Genomic DNA, 18,155 nt, shown 5'->3' with positions numbered 1-18,155 from the left:
TCCTCCCTTTTCCTACTTATGTCATTGGTACCAATATGTACCACAACCTCTGGCTGTTCTCCTTCCCACTTCAGTATATCATGGACATGACCAGAAACATCCCAGACCCTGGCACCTGGGAGGCAAACTGCCATCTGCGTTTCTTTCCTGTGTCTACAGATTTGCCTGCCTGACCCCCTAACGATAGAGTCCCCTATCACCGCTGCCATCATCTTCCTTTCCCTACCCTTCTGAGCCATCCTCCCTAACAGTGCTCAAAATGGAGTACTTATTGTTAAGGAAGACAGCCACAGGGGGTACTCTCTAGCATCTGACTCTTGCCCTTGCCTCTCCTGACTGTTACTCACTTATCTGTCTCATGAGGCCTGAGTGTGACTACCTGCCTATTGATCCTCTCTATCACCTCCTCACTCCCGCTGACCAGACAAATTATTCTATAGTTTTCAATTAGATCCCCCCCCCACCATTCTTCTCAATTTCAGCGAGTACAGGCCCAGAGCCATCAAACTCTCTTCATACATTAACCCCTTTGTTCCTGAGAATATAGATACTACATAAAAAATAGGAGCAAGAGTTGGCCATCTGGTCTGTTGAGTATGCTCTGCCATTTAATAAGATCATAGCTAATCTGGCCATGGACATCTCCACCTACCTGTCTTTTCCCCATTACCCTTAATTCCCCTACTCTGCAAAAACACATACACGTAAACATAAATTATACATAACTCACACAACAAACTAAATTAAAACATAACAGTATTCATGCAATTTGAGATAATAAATAAATGTAGTCCAAGATTGTGTTGGGGCTTTACAGGATGTTTCAAGAACTTTGACAACAGGGAAGAAGACTATAGAGGCAGGTCTGATCTGAAGCAATCTCATGCTTTGATTGGGTTGTCAGGTTGGTTGAGGTTTAGGCGTTCCCAACCCTTATTATGCAATGGACCAATACCAAAGGGAACCCAAGATAGACAGGAGTGAGATCAAAACGGTATTTAGATATGAGAATTTTAAAATCAAAGTATTGTTACAAGGATCTAACCCTTAGTAATAATGATCAAAGAGGCGCAGAGAGAATCTGTAGTTATCAACAGGTACCTTTATTGTCTCAATGGAAGAACATGTAAATTTACCCAACAAATACCTGTGTGTCCACCTACTAAGTTTTCTTGACCCTCCATGAACAGTCAAAAAATAGAAACAGTAATACCAGTAAAAGGATTCTATGCTGGCCATGTGTTCCCCGTATCTCCCGTGTCTCTGATGTTCTCCACATCTATGATGTAGGTCTCTAAACAGAACAGTCACTGGTAGAGCACTGGAAGCATCTACTTTTATATGCATTCCTTACCAGTTCAAATGTTGCGTTTCAGTGTTATTGGCTACAGGTCATCTGACTGATCTTTAAATCCTTCTTATTGACTCTAGCCCAAACCAGCACCAATTATGCCCTTCTTCTGCGAGTGACAACTAGTCATTTGAGGCAGTTTATTCTCCTCAATTCTGGATCAAACCAGTAACCAGCTCAGATCACTCAGGATGGACACAGACCAGATCACTCTCAAACCTGCATGTTGTATCAAAGACCATCTCGCAAATAACTTCAAATTTGGAAATGATATCTAGCCCAGCAGATTACCTGAAGCATCATTATGTCTACTTTAAATCACTGATCAAGCCAAGTAACTTCAGTTCACAGAATAGAGGATGCAAGGCAACTTCACAAAATGGCAGCCTCTATCTCCTTCAAGCAAATGGCAAGAACAAAGGCAATTGATCTGTCTATTTCCACTGTCCTTGATTCATTCAGATTCATTGATTTGTAGACCGTAGTTCTTTCTGGCCAACAGTATTTACAGGCGAAGAGCGTAGTGGATGTAGAATCAGAATCAGGCTTAATATCAGTCTATGTTATGAAATGTGTTGTTTAGTGGCACCAGTATGTTGCAATACATAAAATATACTATAAATTATAATAAAAAATATATGAAAGAAATACAATAAATAGTGCAAAAAGAGAGCAAAAATAGTGAGGTAGTGTTACCTCCAACTGAATGGCTCATTGTTTATTCAGCAATCTGTTGGCAGAGGGGAAGAAACTGTTCCTGAAATGTTGAGTGTCTTTAGGCCTCTGTACCTCTTCCATTATGGTAGCAATGAGAAGATGGCATGTCCTGGGTGATGGGAGTCCTTAATGATGGATGCCACCTTTTAGCCTGTGGGTTGGGATAAAGAAGGGTGGGGGTAGAAGAGGAGGGGATAAATATTCTGCTGAATGCATGTCATTATGTGAAGCAGGTTATTTACCTTGTAAACCTCTTGCCAGGCAGCCAGACAGCTAAGTCCATAGTTATTCCTTTTTTCTTGTTTATTTTCAGGAGCTGATGATGTTTTTCTACAGGAAGACTCCCAGTTTCTCCGACTCCCTGCTCTATCACTTCCCGTCCATTATCCAACTGGACCTCCACCCGAAGATGTCAGATCCCAGCGAGGCTCGGAATTTAGTTATCTGCGTATTGTCTGCACTGAAAGCTAATGGTAAAGTGTTCTGTCCCCACGCCCACCTGTGCATTGCATCAGACAGACAGACATACTTTATTGATCCCGAGGGAATTTGGGTTTCGTTACAGTCGCACCAACTAAGAATAGTGTAGAAATATAGCAATATAAAACTATAAATAAATAATAATAAGTAAATTATGCCAAGTGGAAGTAAGTTCAGGACCAGTCTATTGGCTCAGGGTGTCTGACACTCCAAGGAAGGAGTTGTAAAGTTTGATGGTCACAGGCAGGAATGACTTCCTATGACGCTCAGTGTTGCATCTCGGTGGAATGAGTCTTTCGCTGAATGTACTCCTGTGCCTAACCAGTACATTATGGAGTGGATGGGAGACATTGTCCAAGATGGCATGCAACATCACTACAACTTTTCCTCCCACACTGCTCTCTGTGCCCTTCCATTTCTTTCACCATAACTCCACTGCTACGTTATTATTTCCCTACTGCCTAGCATCACTTGATGGTCATATGATCAACCTATGTATATAAGCTATCTTACATGTATTTTCTACCTCCAGAACCATATCCAGTTTTCTCCTTTGGTATCTGTCTCTAATACTAAGATCTCTGAGGAAGGCAACTGACCTCTTCATGTTTCCTCTAAATCACTTTCACTCTTGTTGAGGTGATCACTTCCACTTCTTGTTGAAGCTAAGCTTGGGATTTATTATCCAAGGTGGATATAAAGTGATAAATTGGTTTATTATTGTCACAAGTACCAAGGCATAATGAAAAACTTGTCTTGCATACCCATATCTAAGAAAGAATATGCTGGCATTTCCTGCTGGCATCTGGATATATTGAGGATTTCCAAGGTATTGGTCAGACTGCACTTGGAGTACTGTGAGCAGTTTTGGGCCCCTTATCTAAGAAAAGATGTGCTGGCATTGGAGAGGCTCGTGGGGAAGTTTACAGGAATGATTCCTGGAATGAAAGGATTAATGTATGAGGAGTATCTGACGGCTCTGGGCCTGTACTCGCTGAAGTTTAGAAGAATACTGGGAGTTCTCATTGAAACCTATTGATTATTGAAAAGCCTAGATTGAGTGGACGTGTGAGAGTGTGCACAGCCTCAGAATAGAGGGATGACCCTTTAGAACAGAGATGAGGATGATGGAGGCCAGGTCATTGGGTATATTTAAGACATAGATTGATAGATTCTTGGTTAGTCAGGGTATGAAGGGATACAGCGAGAAGGCGGGAGATTGCAGCTGAGAGGGAAATGGATCAGCCGTAGTGAAATGGCAGAGCAGGCTTGATGGGCCAAATGGTCTGATTGTGCTCCTATATCTTGTGGACTTTTGGTTACGGAAAGAAGGCAAGAGAATGAGTTTGAGAGGGAAAATAAATCAGCCATGATTGAATGGTGGAGCAGACTCAATGGGCCAAATGGTCTAATTCTACTCCCATGTCTTATACCGTTCATACAGAGCAGCTGATTTTCCCCAGGCAGAAGAAATTCAGTTTAGTTCAGCATTGTGTTCAGTGCAGACAACATGGACTGAAGAGCCTGTTCCTGTACAGTACTGGTTATGTGTTCTGTGTAAAGCTATACCACATGGTACACTCAGATCTTAAATGCTCATACACAGTTCAAACCTTTTGATGGTACTCCCAATATACAAAATCAAGTCAGTGAAGAAATATTTTCCCAAGTGTGGTTTATGATTTAATCTTTATTTATGCTTCCCTCTTTCTGCTTCTAACAACCTTTCTCTCTTGATCTCCCTACCCTTCCCTCCTTCCCCCTCTCTCTCTCCTTGTCTCTCCCCCTCACTCATTGTCTGTCTTGTTCTTTCTCTATCTCTCTCTTCCTCACTATCTTTGCTCTCTATCTCTCTCCCTCTGTCATCACCTGCCTCTCTCTCTCCCTCTCTTTCCCACTCTGACCCCCTCCTGCTTTCATCCTCTCTCTCCCTCGCCCTCCCTCACTCATTGTCTTCCTCTCTCTGTCTTTCACCCTCTCTCCCTCTCTCATCCACTCTGTCTCTCCCTCCCTCTCATCCTCTTTATCCCTCTCTCAACTCTCTCATCCACTCTCTCTCACACCCTCTTTCTTCATCATTTTCACTCTCTGAATCTCTCGCCCCCTTTCACCGTCTCTCACTTTATCTCCTGCTCCCTCTCTGTCTTTTTGCTCTTAATCACTTCCTTTCCCACCATTTCTCCCTCTCACTTTCTCTTCTTCCCCCTTTCACACTTTCTATTCCTCTTATCTATCTATGTCTGAGGCCTCCTCTTCTGTCTCTCTGCCTCACTGGGTCCCTCTTCCTCTTTCCCTCCTACGTGTTCTCCCCCTCTCCCCCTCTTGCCACTCACGCCCTCCCTCTCTCTCCTCCTCAGGTTCCCAGGGTGTGTTCTGTGAACTGAAGGCCAGTGACAAGAAGGGCTTGGAGTTCCACCTCAGCTTGGGCTTCCTGGAGCTGCCAGGGGCAGAGGCTTCGACGCCACAGGGGGTGATCCTCGGGAGGCTCCTGTAACCCCCCTCCCCGCCTGCTCCAATGCTGACCGCGTTGTTGCGCCGGGCCCGCGGCAACTCCGCCGTTTAGCTTCATTTGCACATTATCCCGTGGCGGCCAGGAGCCAGTGCCTGGTTATTCCGGGTTCCACCGTAACACTTAACTAAAGTCGCCTTCCTCTTCGCCACTGGGAGCCGTTTGCTGTTATATGTATGGATTAGGCCCATGGTCTGAATGTGAGGTACCTGCTGTATCTTGGGTGCACTAAACAGTGGCAGCTGCTATACTTGTCCACCTGTTTGTTAGATAGTGTGGGGCGTGGCCGACCTGCTGAGATCTGAGGCCTCCTCTCTGCATAAAAGAGGAGGAGGCAGAGACCATGGTTCAGAAACCCGCCTCCTTTTCCTGCTGCGCTCTGCCGGGCAATGTTGGAGCACTCGGGATGGAAGGCCAAGGAGACATGGACCATTGTGTGATGTCTGTACATTAACCTGCTGTGTTCAGTGACAGTAAAACATAAATGCAAGAGATTATGCAGTTGCTAGAAATCCACAGCAACACACACAACATGCTGGAGGAACTCAGCAGCAAAGGCAGCATCGTTGGATGGGCATAGATAATCCACATTTAAGGCTGAGACCTTCCAACAGCTCTGGAAAGAACAGTGGAAAAAGCCAGAATGAGAAGGTAGAGGGAGGGGAGGAGTACAAGTTGGCAGATGAGAGGTGAGGGGGGAATGAAGTGAAAAGCTCGGAGATGATATATGGAAAGGATTGAAGAAGAGTGAATCTGATAGAAGAGGAGTGCGGACCATGGGAGAAATGAAAGGAAGAGGGTCACCAGAGGGAGCTGATGGACAGGTGAGGAGAAGAGAAGGGGTGAGGATGAACCAAATGAGAAATGGAAAAAGAGAGAAGGAGGGAGGGAGGAGAAATACCCAGAAGTTAAAGAAGTTGATGTTCATGCCATTACACTGGAGGCTTCCCTGATGGAATATATGTTCTCCCAGCTCCCAGCTTCTTACTTCATCTCCCCTCTCCCACCCACCCACCTCTCCTCACCTGGTGCCACCTATCACCTGTCCTCCTTCCGCTCTCCTTGCCCTCTTATTCTGATTTCCTCTCTACTCTCTCCAGCCCTGATGAGGTTTCTCAGCCTAAAACATTGACTGTTTATTACTCTCCATTAATGCTGCCTGACCTGCTGAGTTACTCCAGCATTTTGTGTGTGTTGTGTGGATTGCCTCCATGTTGATTGTCCTTCAAATAACTAAGCCTCCTCAGCCAGAGATCAAAGGTAGACTGGAGACACGGGAGACTGCAGATGCTGGAATCTGGAGCAATAAACAATCTGCTGGAAGATCACCTTACATTCTGCCACCTATTTAATTCTCCAGTTTCAGGTAACTCCTCGCACCCCCATGTCCTCTTCCACCTCCTCCTTATCTTCCCAGTTCATCATACATCTACTCCAGCTCCCCATTGCCATTTCTTTCCCCTCCTCCCCCACTCCATCTTCCCATCACCAACATACTTGCCCCACTGAGTCCACTTACCCCTCTGTTCCCATCTGCTCTACCCACCTCCCTTAGCTGGTTTGATGCTCCACCTTCCTCTCCTATCAGATTTCAGCATCTGTACCCTCTTTTGCCTCCACCTATCATCTCCCACCCTCTGTCTGTATCACTACTCTCCCCCCCTCCATCTGCCTATCGCCTCTCTTCACATGGATCTATCTACCACCTCCCAGACTCTGTCACTATCTCCACTCTCCCCTCTTCCATCTAATATTGCCTCTCTTCACCTGGATCCACCTATCACCTCCTACCCTCTGTCCATATCCCCACTCTCCCCCCTTCCATCTAATATTGCCTCTCTTCACCTGGATCCACCTATCACCTACCCTCTGTCCATATCCCCACTCTCCCCCCTTCCATCTACCTATTGCCTCTCTTCATTTGGATCCACCTATTACCTCCCACCCTCTGTCCGTATTTCCATTCTCTCCCCTATCCCTTCCACCTGCCTATTGCCTCTCTTCACCTGGATCCCTCTATCACCTTCCAGACTCACTATTTCCCCTCTCCCCTCCTCCATCTTCCTATCGCCCCTCCTCATCCACCCATCATCTGCCAGCTCTTGCTCCATCCCTTCCCCTCACCTCTTTATGCCAGCTATCCCCCTCTCTCACCCTTTCAATCCAAGCCCAAAATGTTAACTGTCCCTTTTCCCTCCACATATACCGCCTGACCCACTGAGCTCCTCCAGCAGTTTTGTTTTTCGCTCTGGAAGCTGGTCTGGTTTCTGAAATGTGCTGGCAGTCCGCTCCAGGCAGATGAATGCCATGGAAGTTAAAATTCAGCCTGTCAAGGCTATTATGCCTTTTAGTCAGAAGATGGTTCTTAACTCCATCTGCTGTATCAGTTTTGTCACCCTTAATACCCTCACTTGACAAAGAACCACGCCAGCCTCAGGCTTCAAAGTCTCCACTGACGCACAGTCCTTCACCATGGAAACCTAACCCGGCGCATTATTGTCTGGAGTTCTGCACTCTACTGGAAGGTGGACAGTTCCAGAGTTCAATCCTGATTTTGTGTGTGTGAGTGTGTGTGTGTGTGTGTGTGTGTGTGTGTGTGTGTGTGTGTGTGTGTGTGTGTGTGTGTGTGTGTGTGTGTGTGTGTGCGCGTGTGTGTGTGTGTGTGTGTGTGCGTGCGCGCGAGAATGGGATTGTTTGGGAATGCACTGGGGGCTGGCATAGATTTGATGAGTGAAATGGCCTCCTCTTATGTCTTGAGGAATCAATATCTTAAATTTATTAAGTCCCAAACATTGGTTGGAATTCATCCTCTGTGGATTGGTCCTCTTTAGATTTAACTGGAAGATGTTTCTACAACCTCAGTAGGTAAGTTTTAAATGTTTACTCTCCTAGGGTCCTTGTCCTGTGGGGAAACAAATGGCAGCTGAAAGAGCTGCCACCAATTGGTGGGTTTGGAGGCTGTCCACACAGATATTCCCAAGCATCACCAAGTCCCCCTCCCTCCTGCATTGATCCAGCTTCTCCTCAACTAATCCCCGTGGGAGCCATTCCTATGCTCTCCCCACATTTGGGGAGAACAGTTTCTCTGTGTCAGAGTATTTGACCTGGAGACTCTGCTGGGGTTCTGATGGAACAGTTCCAGAGGGCATTTCTGGATTCTGCTGGGATAAATTGTTTTCTATTGGGATGGGCAGATATCTGCTGGGATGGATTGTTTTCTTCTGGGATGGATGATTCTCTGCTGGAATTAACAGGTCCTCTGCAGGAATTGGTGGTGACTCTACTGCGAAGTAGAGACTATGGAAAGATAGTCTGAACAAAAGTGCTAGGAACCAGAGTGAACAACTTCCTGCTAGTTCGAGCAATAGGTTGAATGTTTACGTACCAGGTATTAAAAGATATGATTTATGCTTGTGCTCCATCATTACCACTTCAACTGGAGAAGGTGAAGAATGTTCTACTGTACATAAATAACTATTATTGTTTGCTTGTTAATTGCCTATTTAATAAATGCTTCGTAATTTAACTCAGCCTGTTGTAAATTTAAGAGGGAACTTAATGTGGAGTTTAGATTAGATTCTGATTTATTTATCACATGTACATCAAAACAGTGAAATGTGCAATTTGCATTAACAACCAATACAACATAGGGATGTGCTGGGGGCAGCTTGTGAGTGTCACCACACATTCCAGCACCAAAATTGATGCCAACAATACTTGACAGAAGAACACAAAACACAACAAGCACTAAAACAACAGCAAAACCAGCCCCGTTCTACCCTTCCTCCCACACACACTCACAGACAGTTCTCTACCTCCTGAACTTGGTTTAATTGATCATAGTCATGTAACAGACTTTGGGCAAACCATGTCTCCAAAAGCAAAGTATGTGCAGATGCTGAAAATCTGAACTAAAAAGAGAGAACATAGAAATTCACAACACACACAATATGCTGAAGGAACTCAGCAGGCCAGGCAACATCTATGGGAAAGAGTACAGTCGACGTTTTGGGCCGAGACTCTTCATCAGGATTCATAGCTGGCCAAGCAGCATCTGTGGAGAGTAATAATGTTTCATCAGGTGAACCACCAATGTCAAGGCCTTGGGGAATGCTGTGGAACCAAGGGACCTTGGAGTTCAAGTTGAAGTTTATTATCATTCAACCATATACATGTATACAGCCAAATGAAACAAGATTCCTGCAGACCAAGGTGCACAACACTGTACATATATATATATATATATATATATATATAGTACTGTGCAGAAGTCTTAGGCACACATATATTTAGCTAAGGTACCTAAGACTTTTGCATTTGTCAATATGGAATGAAGAGGGTTTACAAATCTGGTGGGAGCAAAGAATGTTGAGAATGGTGAGTATGGAGGGGTGTGGGACAGGTGGTAGAGAAGGAGTGCTAAGGGTGTGGTGTGATGTAGGTGCAGAGCCAGCCTGAGATGCCAGGCAAGGTCATTTGATTCCAAATGTTTCTATGGTGCATTAATAAAAAGTTGGTAAGAGTCAATGGGGACATGCTGAATTTCTTGAAGAAGTAGAGGCATCGGTGAGCTTTTATTGGCCATGACATCAACATGATTTTATCAGGACAGGCTATTGGTGATGTTCACTACTAGGAACTTGACGTTTTCACCCTCTCAACCTCAGCACCATTGATGTAGATGGGTGTGTGCACCCCCCCCCCCCGCCTTCCTGAGGTCAGTCATACTCCGGAATTGGATATCACACTTCACAGCAAAATAGGAATTGGCCCAGGTCTCACTCCAGTCTCAGTCTAATGCAAGTGTTAGGTCTGTCCTTTATGTTGTGTGTTGAACTGAGGCATCTCTGTTATAAAAATATTCTGAATAGTAATGTTAATATGATCATACACATCAATATTTATCCTCCAAATCAAGGTTGCTAAAACTAATTGTTTACATTATCCTGTTGATTCTGTAAGGTTGTATAACTGGGGTGGTAATGCGGATAAGCTCTCACTACCTACTAAACTGGCGTGCGTCTCAAATAGCCTGTGACAACTAAGTCCAACTCCTGGCCTTCACCTATTGCTTAGCTATTAAGTTTGGAGGAATCACTTCTACTAATTGGAGAAAGGGCAAAGGCAGGTGACTTAAAGCCGGTCATTTTGGGCAGATGGGGCTTGTCAACCGTGGTTGGCAACTCCTCTAGAAGAAGGGGATCTCTGATCTTAAACCTTGTGCCTTGTGGCTGTACCCACTCATGGGAAAGGCTTCGGGGGTAAACTCTGAGGAAAAATCTGCAGCTGGAGTCCCTAAGGCAGTCCTACATTGAGTTCAACACTGACTGCAACTCCTGCGATGCTGCTGGTACCAAACTAACAGTCTCTGCCGCTCCTTTGGGTTGATCAGTTGCATGGGGAGGGGGAGCTTGATACCATGATGCCAAACAGACTTGATCCCATCTGCTTGCATAGGATGCATATCATTGCCTGTTCCTCCCCATTAAGTGTGTGTGAAGAGCAGAGTGGAGTATTATGATCAAACTGAGTCATGTTAGCATGGTACACACTGGACAACTTGCAGTGAAGGAATGTGAACTCAGCCCGCCAAGATGAAAAAAGCGTTCATTTGAAAGCCCGCCCAGAAAGAGGGAGAGCCTCTTGTGAGTAGGAGGCCCAATCGATTCACCACGTGACCATTCGGCTTCAGTCAGACTTTTATATTTATTTGTTTATTGAGATGCAGCATGGAGTGGGCCCTTCCAGCCCTCCAAGCTGTGCTGCCTAGCAACCCCTGATTTAACCCAGGCCTAATTATGGGACAGTTTACAATGCCAACCAGAATGTCTTTGGACATTTGGGAGGAAACTGGAGCACCTGGAGGAAGCACACATGGTTACAGGGAGAAAGTACAAAGTCCTTACAGCTTTCTCTAGCCTGTCACTTCCACTACCTCACCTAGCAGCAGGTTCAGGCACCAGTGATTTTCTGTGTGTAACATGCTGCCGGGTTTCACTGCAGTGTAAAAAGAACTTGGCCTTCACCCTGTAGTTTTTGATTTTCTATCCCTAACAAAAAGATGGTATGAATTTACCCTACCTGTGTCCCTTATGATTTTATACATCTTTGAAAGATCACTCCTTGGCCCCTGAGGTTCCAAGGAATAAATCCTTATTCAGCCCCACCTCTTCCTATAACTCAGACCCTCCAGTCTTGGCAACATCTTTGTAAATTTCCACTCCATTCTTTCCAGCTCGATGGCATCTTTCCTACAGCAGGGTGACCAAAAGTATGCTCAATATTCCAAACGTAGCCACACCAGTGATTTGTACAGATGGAAACACAAGAGATTGTGCAGATGCTTGAAACCCAGAGCAACACACACAAAATGCTGGAGGAACTCAACAGGTCAGGCAGCATCTAAGGAGAGGAATAAACAGTCAACATTTTGGGCTGAGACCCTTCTTTAGGACTGGAAAGGAAGGGGGAAGACACCAGAAAATAAAAAGGTGGGGGAGGGAAAGGAGGATAGCTTGGAGGTGATAGGTGAAACCAGGTGAGTGGGCAGGTGAAGGGCTGGAGAGCAAGGAATCTGATAGGAGAGGAATGGATCATAGGAGAAAGGGAAGGAGGTGAGGACCCAGGGAGAGGTGGTAGGTGATAAAGCCCCACATAGGAGATTAGTGGGCAAAAATTAGGGCACATGGTATTGGGGGCAGAGTACTGACATGGATTGAAAATTGGCTGGCTGACAGGAAACAAAGAGTAGCGATTAACGGGCCCCTTTCAGAATGGCAGGCTGTGACCAGTGGGTACCGCAAGGTTCGGTGCTGGGACTGCAGCTGTTTACAATATACATTAATGATTTAGATGAAGGGATTAAAAGTAACATTAGCAAATTTGCCGATGACACAAAGCTGGGTGGCAGTGTGAAATGTCAGGAGGATGTTATGAGAATGCAGGGTGACTTGGACAGGTTGGGTGAGTGGGCAAATGTATGGCAGATGCAGTTTAACGTGGATAAGTGTGAGGTTATCCACTTTGGTGGCAAGAGCAGGAAGGCAGATTACTATCTAAATGGAGTCAAGTTAGGAAAAGGGGAAGTACAATGAGATCTAGGTGTTTTTGTACATCAGTCAATAAAAACAAGCTTGCAGGTACAGCAGGCAGTGAAGAAAGCTAATGGCATGTTGTCCTTTTTTTCAAGAGGAATTGAGTATAGGAGTAAAGAGGTCCTTCTGCAGCTCTACAGCGCCCTGGTGAGACTGCACCTGGAGTACTGTGTGCAGTTTTGGTCTCCAAATTTGAGGAAGGACATTCTTGCTATTGAGGGAGTGCAGCATAGGTTCACAAGGTTAATTCCCGGAATGGTGGGACTGTCATATGTTGAAAGATTGGAACGACTGGGCTTGTATACACTGGAATTTAGAAGGATGAGAGGGGATCTGTTTGAAACATATAAGATCATTAAGGGATCGGACACGCTGGAGGCAGGAAGCAGGTTCCCAGTGATGGGTGAGTCCAGAACTAGAGGCCACAGTTTAAGAATAAGGGGTAGGCCATTTAGGTCAAAGATGTGGAAAAACCTTTTCACCCAGAGAGTGGTGGATATGTGGATATCCACCAGAAGGTAGTGGAGGCCAAGTCACTGGATGCATTCAAGAGAGAGTTAGATAGAGCTCTTATAGATAGCGGGGTCAAGGGATATGGGGAGAGGGCAGGAATGGGGTACTGATTGTGTATGATCAGCCATGATCACAGTGAATGGCGGTGCTGGCTAGAAGGGCCGAATGGCCTACTCCCGCACCTACTGTCTATTGTCTATTGTCTAGGTGGTGTGAGAAGAGGTCAGAGGCTAGAGTGGGGAATAAAAGAAGAGGGAATGAGTGGGGAATTTTTTTTACCAGAAGGAGAAATCAATATTCATGCTCTGGTTGGAGGCTACCCAGACAGAATATAATGTGTTGCCCCTCCTTTCTGAGGGTGGCCTCATTGCACAATTGAAATTAGTCTATTATTGTCACGTACACTAAGATACAGTGAAAAGCTTGGCTTGTATACTGTTCATCCAGATCAGGTCATTACACATTGAGGTAGAATAACATAAAACAATAAAAGGGCAGAATAAAGTGTGATAAGAGCAACATAAGTTCTCATCATCTATGCTCAACTTACTAAATGCCTTTTTACCAGCTTTGCCACCTGTGATGTAATTTTCAGAGGACTATGTACTTGTACACCTGGGTCACTTTATTCTATATGACCATAAGGTATAGGAGCAGAATTAGGCCATTTGGTCTATTGAGTCTGATCTGCCATTTCATCATGGCTGATTTATTATCTCTCTCAACCCCATTCTCCTGCCCTCTCACCATAACCTTTGATACCCTGGCTAAACAAGAACCTATCAACCTCTACTTTAATTATACCCAATGACCCGGCCTGCACAGCTGACTGTGGCAATGAATTCCACAGATTCACCACCGTCTGACTAAAGAAATTCCTCCTTGTCTCTGTTCTAAGTGGTGATCCCTCCATTCTGAGGCGATACCCTCTGGTCCTAGACTCCCCCTCCATAGGAAACATCCTCCCCACATCCACTCCATCTCAGGGTCCAACCATTCACTGTGAAAATTCAATCCCAAACTATTTGTCATGGTCCTGATCATTAATCCCCATTTTCTCCTAATACCCTTTGATGGCGGCACACCTGGTTTTCATCAAGACCTGCGGTATAAGAACCCTGTCTTTGCACCCACTAGTTGCCGGATCGTTGGTTTTGCCAGTGTGGTAATTAACATGTGTTCTAAGTTTTGCTTCAGTACCGAGATTTACCTGTGAAACTCAGTCTCTCTGAGTCAAGATAAGTTTTCTAAGTTCAACTCCAGTTCTGAGGTTCACCTGTGTAACTTAGTCTCTCCATGCTAAGAAAAGCTTTGTCTGCCACTTCCCTTTCTACGCTCTGTGCCAGGACAAGTTCTGCCTGCCTCCTGCCACCCTGCACTCCCTCCAGTTTTCTGTTCAACACTCACGTCCGCGTCTGCATCCTAACTCAATCTCCGTGCCTATGTTCTGCGTTTGGGTTCACCCCATTCATTGCAACAATAGTGATTTTTGTCTCCCAGTTCTGAGGGGCCTGATCCTGAAATATTATCCCGTTCTCTCTCCACACATGCTGGCCGACCTGTTGAATATTTCCAAATTTTCTCTTTCATTGCCCTAACTGAGACAACATAGAATAGTACAGCACAATACAGGCCCTTTGGCCCATAATGTTGACTGATCTTTTAACTTACTGTAAGATTAATTTAACACTTCACGCCCACATACCCCTCTATTTTAATATCACCAATATGCCTATCGAAGAGTCTCTTAAGTGTTCCTAATGTATCTGCCTCTACCACCATGCTTGGGAGGTGTTCCAGACACCCACCACTCTGTGTGTAAAGAACTGATCTCTGACATCCTTCCCCCCCCCCCCCCCACCTATACTTCCACCAATCACCTTATTACCCATTTCTGCTTTGAGAAAAAGTCCTTGGCTGCCCACTTGAACTATGCCTCATCATCTGGTACAGCTTGATCAAGTCTCCTCTCATTCTCCTCCTGTCCAAACATAAGAGCTCTGGATATCTCACTCTTACCTCATGAGAAATGCCCTCCAATCCTGAAAAATCTCCTCTAAAGAAAGCATCCACATCCTTCACTTTCCTAGAACGCATGCCAATTTCCTTCTTCACCTTGTCTGCTGCTGTACCCAGCAGAGGGCAGTATGGCCTCAGTCAGGCACCAGGGCTGAGGCAGGCTCCATTTTCTCTGGATTTGCTCACACAATCAGGTAGCCAGAACAGGACTGTGTCTCTGCTGAGGTCTGCTTGCCAGAAAACATCCTGCCTCCTCTCTCGGAACCATTTTAATACACCCAACTCCCCCTTACCCCTCTTTCATGATGGTCTGTGACAGGGGGCAACAAGCTTTAGATTGGAATAACGTCATCTCCGGGGAGCTTTCTCGAAGCTGTTGGCTTGCCCAGGTAGTTTCAGAGCAGGCCCAGAGGAATTTTACCAGGATGTTGCTTGATTTAGAAGCATGTCTGATGAGGATAGGTTGAGTGAGCTAGGGCTTTTCTCTTTGGAGCAAAGGAGGATGAGAGGTGACTTGATAGAGGTGTACAAGATGATAAGAAGTATAGATCAAGTGGATAGCCAGACTTTATCCCAGTCAGAAAAGACTAATACAAAGGGTGATTGGAGGAAAATATAATGGGGATGTCTGATGTCGGTTTTGTTTTACACAGAGTGTTGGGTGGGTGGAACTGCTGCCAGGGGTGCTGGTTGAGGCAGACATTTGGGAGATTTAAGAGACTCTTAGATAGACACATGTATAATAGAGAAAAGGAAGGGCTATGTGTGAGGGAAGGTTAAAATTGATCTTCCATTAGCGTAAAGGGTCAGCACTATATTGTGGCCTGAATGGTCTGTTCTGTGTTCAATCATCATCATCATTATGTGCCATATAGCATGATGTGGGTGATCATGGTCTTTCTACGGTCGTGATGGTTCTTGGCATATTTTCTTCAGAAGCGGTTTGCCATTACCTTCTTTGTGGCAGTGTCTTTACAAGATGGGTGACCCCAGCCATTATCAATACTCTTCAGAGATTGTCTGCCTGGTGTCAGTGGTCACATAACCTGGACTCATGATATGTACCAGCTGCTCGTATGACCATCTACCACCTGCTTCTATGCTTTCAGTGTTGGGGTGAGTGAAGTTATCCCCTTTGGTTCAGACACTGATGGCAGCAACAAGAAGAGAGCATAGCCTGGATGGTATTGGGTCCTTGATGATGGGTGCAGCTTTCCTGCAACAGCGTTCCTCATGGATGTGCTTGATGGGTGATTTAGTACAATTCGATGCTATGGAGAGCTGTAGAGGCCATGCCGTTTGGTTTATTTAAGATGTTAACATTTTCACGTCTCATTTTGAATGTACCACCTTGAGCTTTTGACACTTCTGGAGAGAGATTCTGACTGTCCACCCTAAATATGACTCTCATAATTTTATAAACCTTGTAATTTTTAAAACCTTATTAGAACTTAGAGCATAGGAACAGGCACATTGGCCCATAATGTTGTGCCAAACCAATTATATTAGTAATCAAATGGTCAATTAAACTAATCCCTCTGCCTACACAATATCCATTTCACTCACATTCTTGTGCCTATCTATACATCTCTTCAAAGTCCCTGATGCTTCTGCCTCTACCACCACCCTGGACCCAGCACCCAGCACTGTGTAAAAAAATGTATCCATCATACCTCCTTTGAAATTGCCCCCTCTCACCTTCAATGCATTCTCTCTGGTATTAGACATCTCAACCCTGGGAAAACGAGATTGTCTGTCTACTCTATCTATGGCCCTCATAATCTTATAAATCTCTATCAGATCTGCCCTCAGACCCACCGCTCCAGAGAAAACAATTCCTCTCCGTGCCTTGTGGCGCGTTGGTGGCAACCTTGCTGTTTCTTTAGTATTTGTCTGGCTTCCATGAGGCTGAGTTGCTAGCTCGACTCTCAGTCCAGCACAGAAGGAAGGCGTGCAAGGAGCCAACCGGTTTCGAAACCGGGACCACTCACCTCGAAGTCTGGTGTGAATCCCTCCACCGGCCAGCAGTAGGGTAGCGGTTAGCATGATGCTATTACTGCTCAGGGTGTTCTGGAGATCCATTATGATGTTCTCTGTAGGGAGTTTGTGTGACCCTCCCGTGGAATGTATGGGTTTCCTCCAGGTGCTCCAGTTTCCTCCCACTGTCCAAAGACATACCAGTTAGTTAGTAGGTCATTGTCAATTGTCCTGTGATTAGGCTACGGTTAAATTGGCATGTTGCTGGGTGGTTCAGCTCGTTGGGCCAGAAGGGCCTGTTCTGTACTGTCTGTGTAAATATTATAAAATAACAATGAATGCTGAAGGAACTCGGCAGGTCAGACAACACTGACAAAGAGAAATCAACAGTAGACGTGAGCCCTGCCACTATTAATACTCTTCAGAGATTGTCTGCCTGGTGTCAGTGGTCGCATAACCTGGACTCATGATATGTACCAGCTGCTCGTATGACCACCTACCACCTGCCCTCAGACCCACGGCTCCAGAGAAAACAACCCTACTTTGTCCAAACTCTTGTTTCTCTTGTTTGTTAATATATGTTTTGATGTACATGTGACAAGTAAAGATAATCTTTGTCTTTAATCTTTAGGGGTCCAGAGGAAATTCATGAGAATGATCCTGGGAATGAAATGGTTAATGTACGAGGCTTGTTGATGGCTCTGGGCCTGTATTCATTAGAGGTTAGAAGAATGAGGGGGGATCTCATTGAAGCCTATCGAACATTGAAAGACTTAGATGTGGAGAGAATGTTTCCTTTAGTGGGGCAGTCTAGACCAGAGGACAAATCCTCAGATGAGAGAGATGTCCATTTAGAACAGAGATGAGAAGGAATTTCTTTAGCCAAAGGATAGTGACTCTGTGGAATTCATTGCCACAGATGGCTATGCAAGCCAGGTCATTGAGTATATTTAAAGTGGAGGTTGATAGGTTCTTGGTTAGTAGGGCATCAAAAGTTACAGGAAGAAGGCAGGAGAATGGGGTTGAGAGAGATAATAAATCAGCCATGATGTAATAGCAAGCAGGCTTGATGGGCCAAATGGCCTAATTTTGATTCTATGTCTTATGTCCTAAAACTGAGGAAGCTTTTATGGTTGTGCCAGATGGTTCAAGAACTGAATGGCTGAAGGGAAGTAGCTGCTCTTGAACCTGGGGAGAAGATGGGAGAATGATGTTGAGAAACAAAATTAGCCTTGAAGGAACAGATCTGATGGGCTGAATGGTTTAAATCTGCACCTGTATCCTATGGTTTTTCTCAAGAATTTTTAGTTTAATTCTTTAATTAAAAGTCAAATTAAATTTTAAATAAATATTTTTAATTACAGTTAATTATAATAATATTTTTAAGTACAAGGTTTGTAAAGTTAATTCACGACCAAAAGAAAATCTGTAGATGCTGGAAATCAAAGCAATACACACAAAATGCTGAAGGAGCTCAGCAGGCCAGGCAGCATCT

At 45.0% G+C, this 18,155-nt stretch overlaps 1 protein-coding gene across 6 annotated transcripts in view; it reads left to right on the top strand.

The window, feature by feature from the left end:
• si:dkey-183c6.8 (protein O-GlcNAcase) overlaps positions 1-6,918 on the top strand; it is a 96,265-nt gene extending 89,347 nt beyond the window's left edge. For all 6 annotated transcript variants that reach the window (XM_059965761.1, XM_059965765.1, XM_059965764.1 and 3 more), the window contains 2 exons: positions 2,382-2,541; positions 4,906-6,918. In XM_059965761.1, the coding sequence (XP_059821744.1) occupies positions 2,382-2,541; positions 4,906-5,042 (297 nt within the window). In that variant the 3' untranslated portion in view covers positions 5,043-6,918. The remainder of the gene's footprint in view (positions 1-2,381; positions 2,542-4,905) is intronic.
• Positions 6,919-18,155: the final 11,237 nt, after the last annotated feature.

This window comes from Hypanus sabinus, chromosome 3 (assembly GCF_030144855.1).
Source record: "Hypanus sabinus isolate sHypSab1 chromosome 3, sHypSab1.hap1, whole genome shotgun sequence".
NCBI classification, from domain to species: Eukaryota; Metazoa; Chordata; class Chondrichthyes; order Myliobatiformes; family Dasyatidae; genus Hypanus; species Hypanus sabinus.
This window is presented reverse-complemented; position numbering and strand designations above follow the sequence as displayed.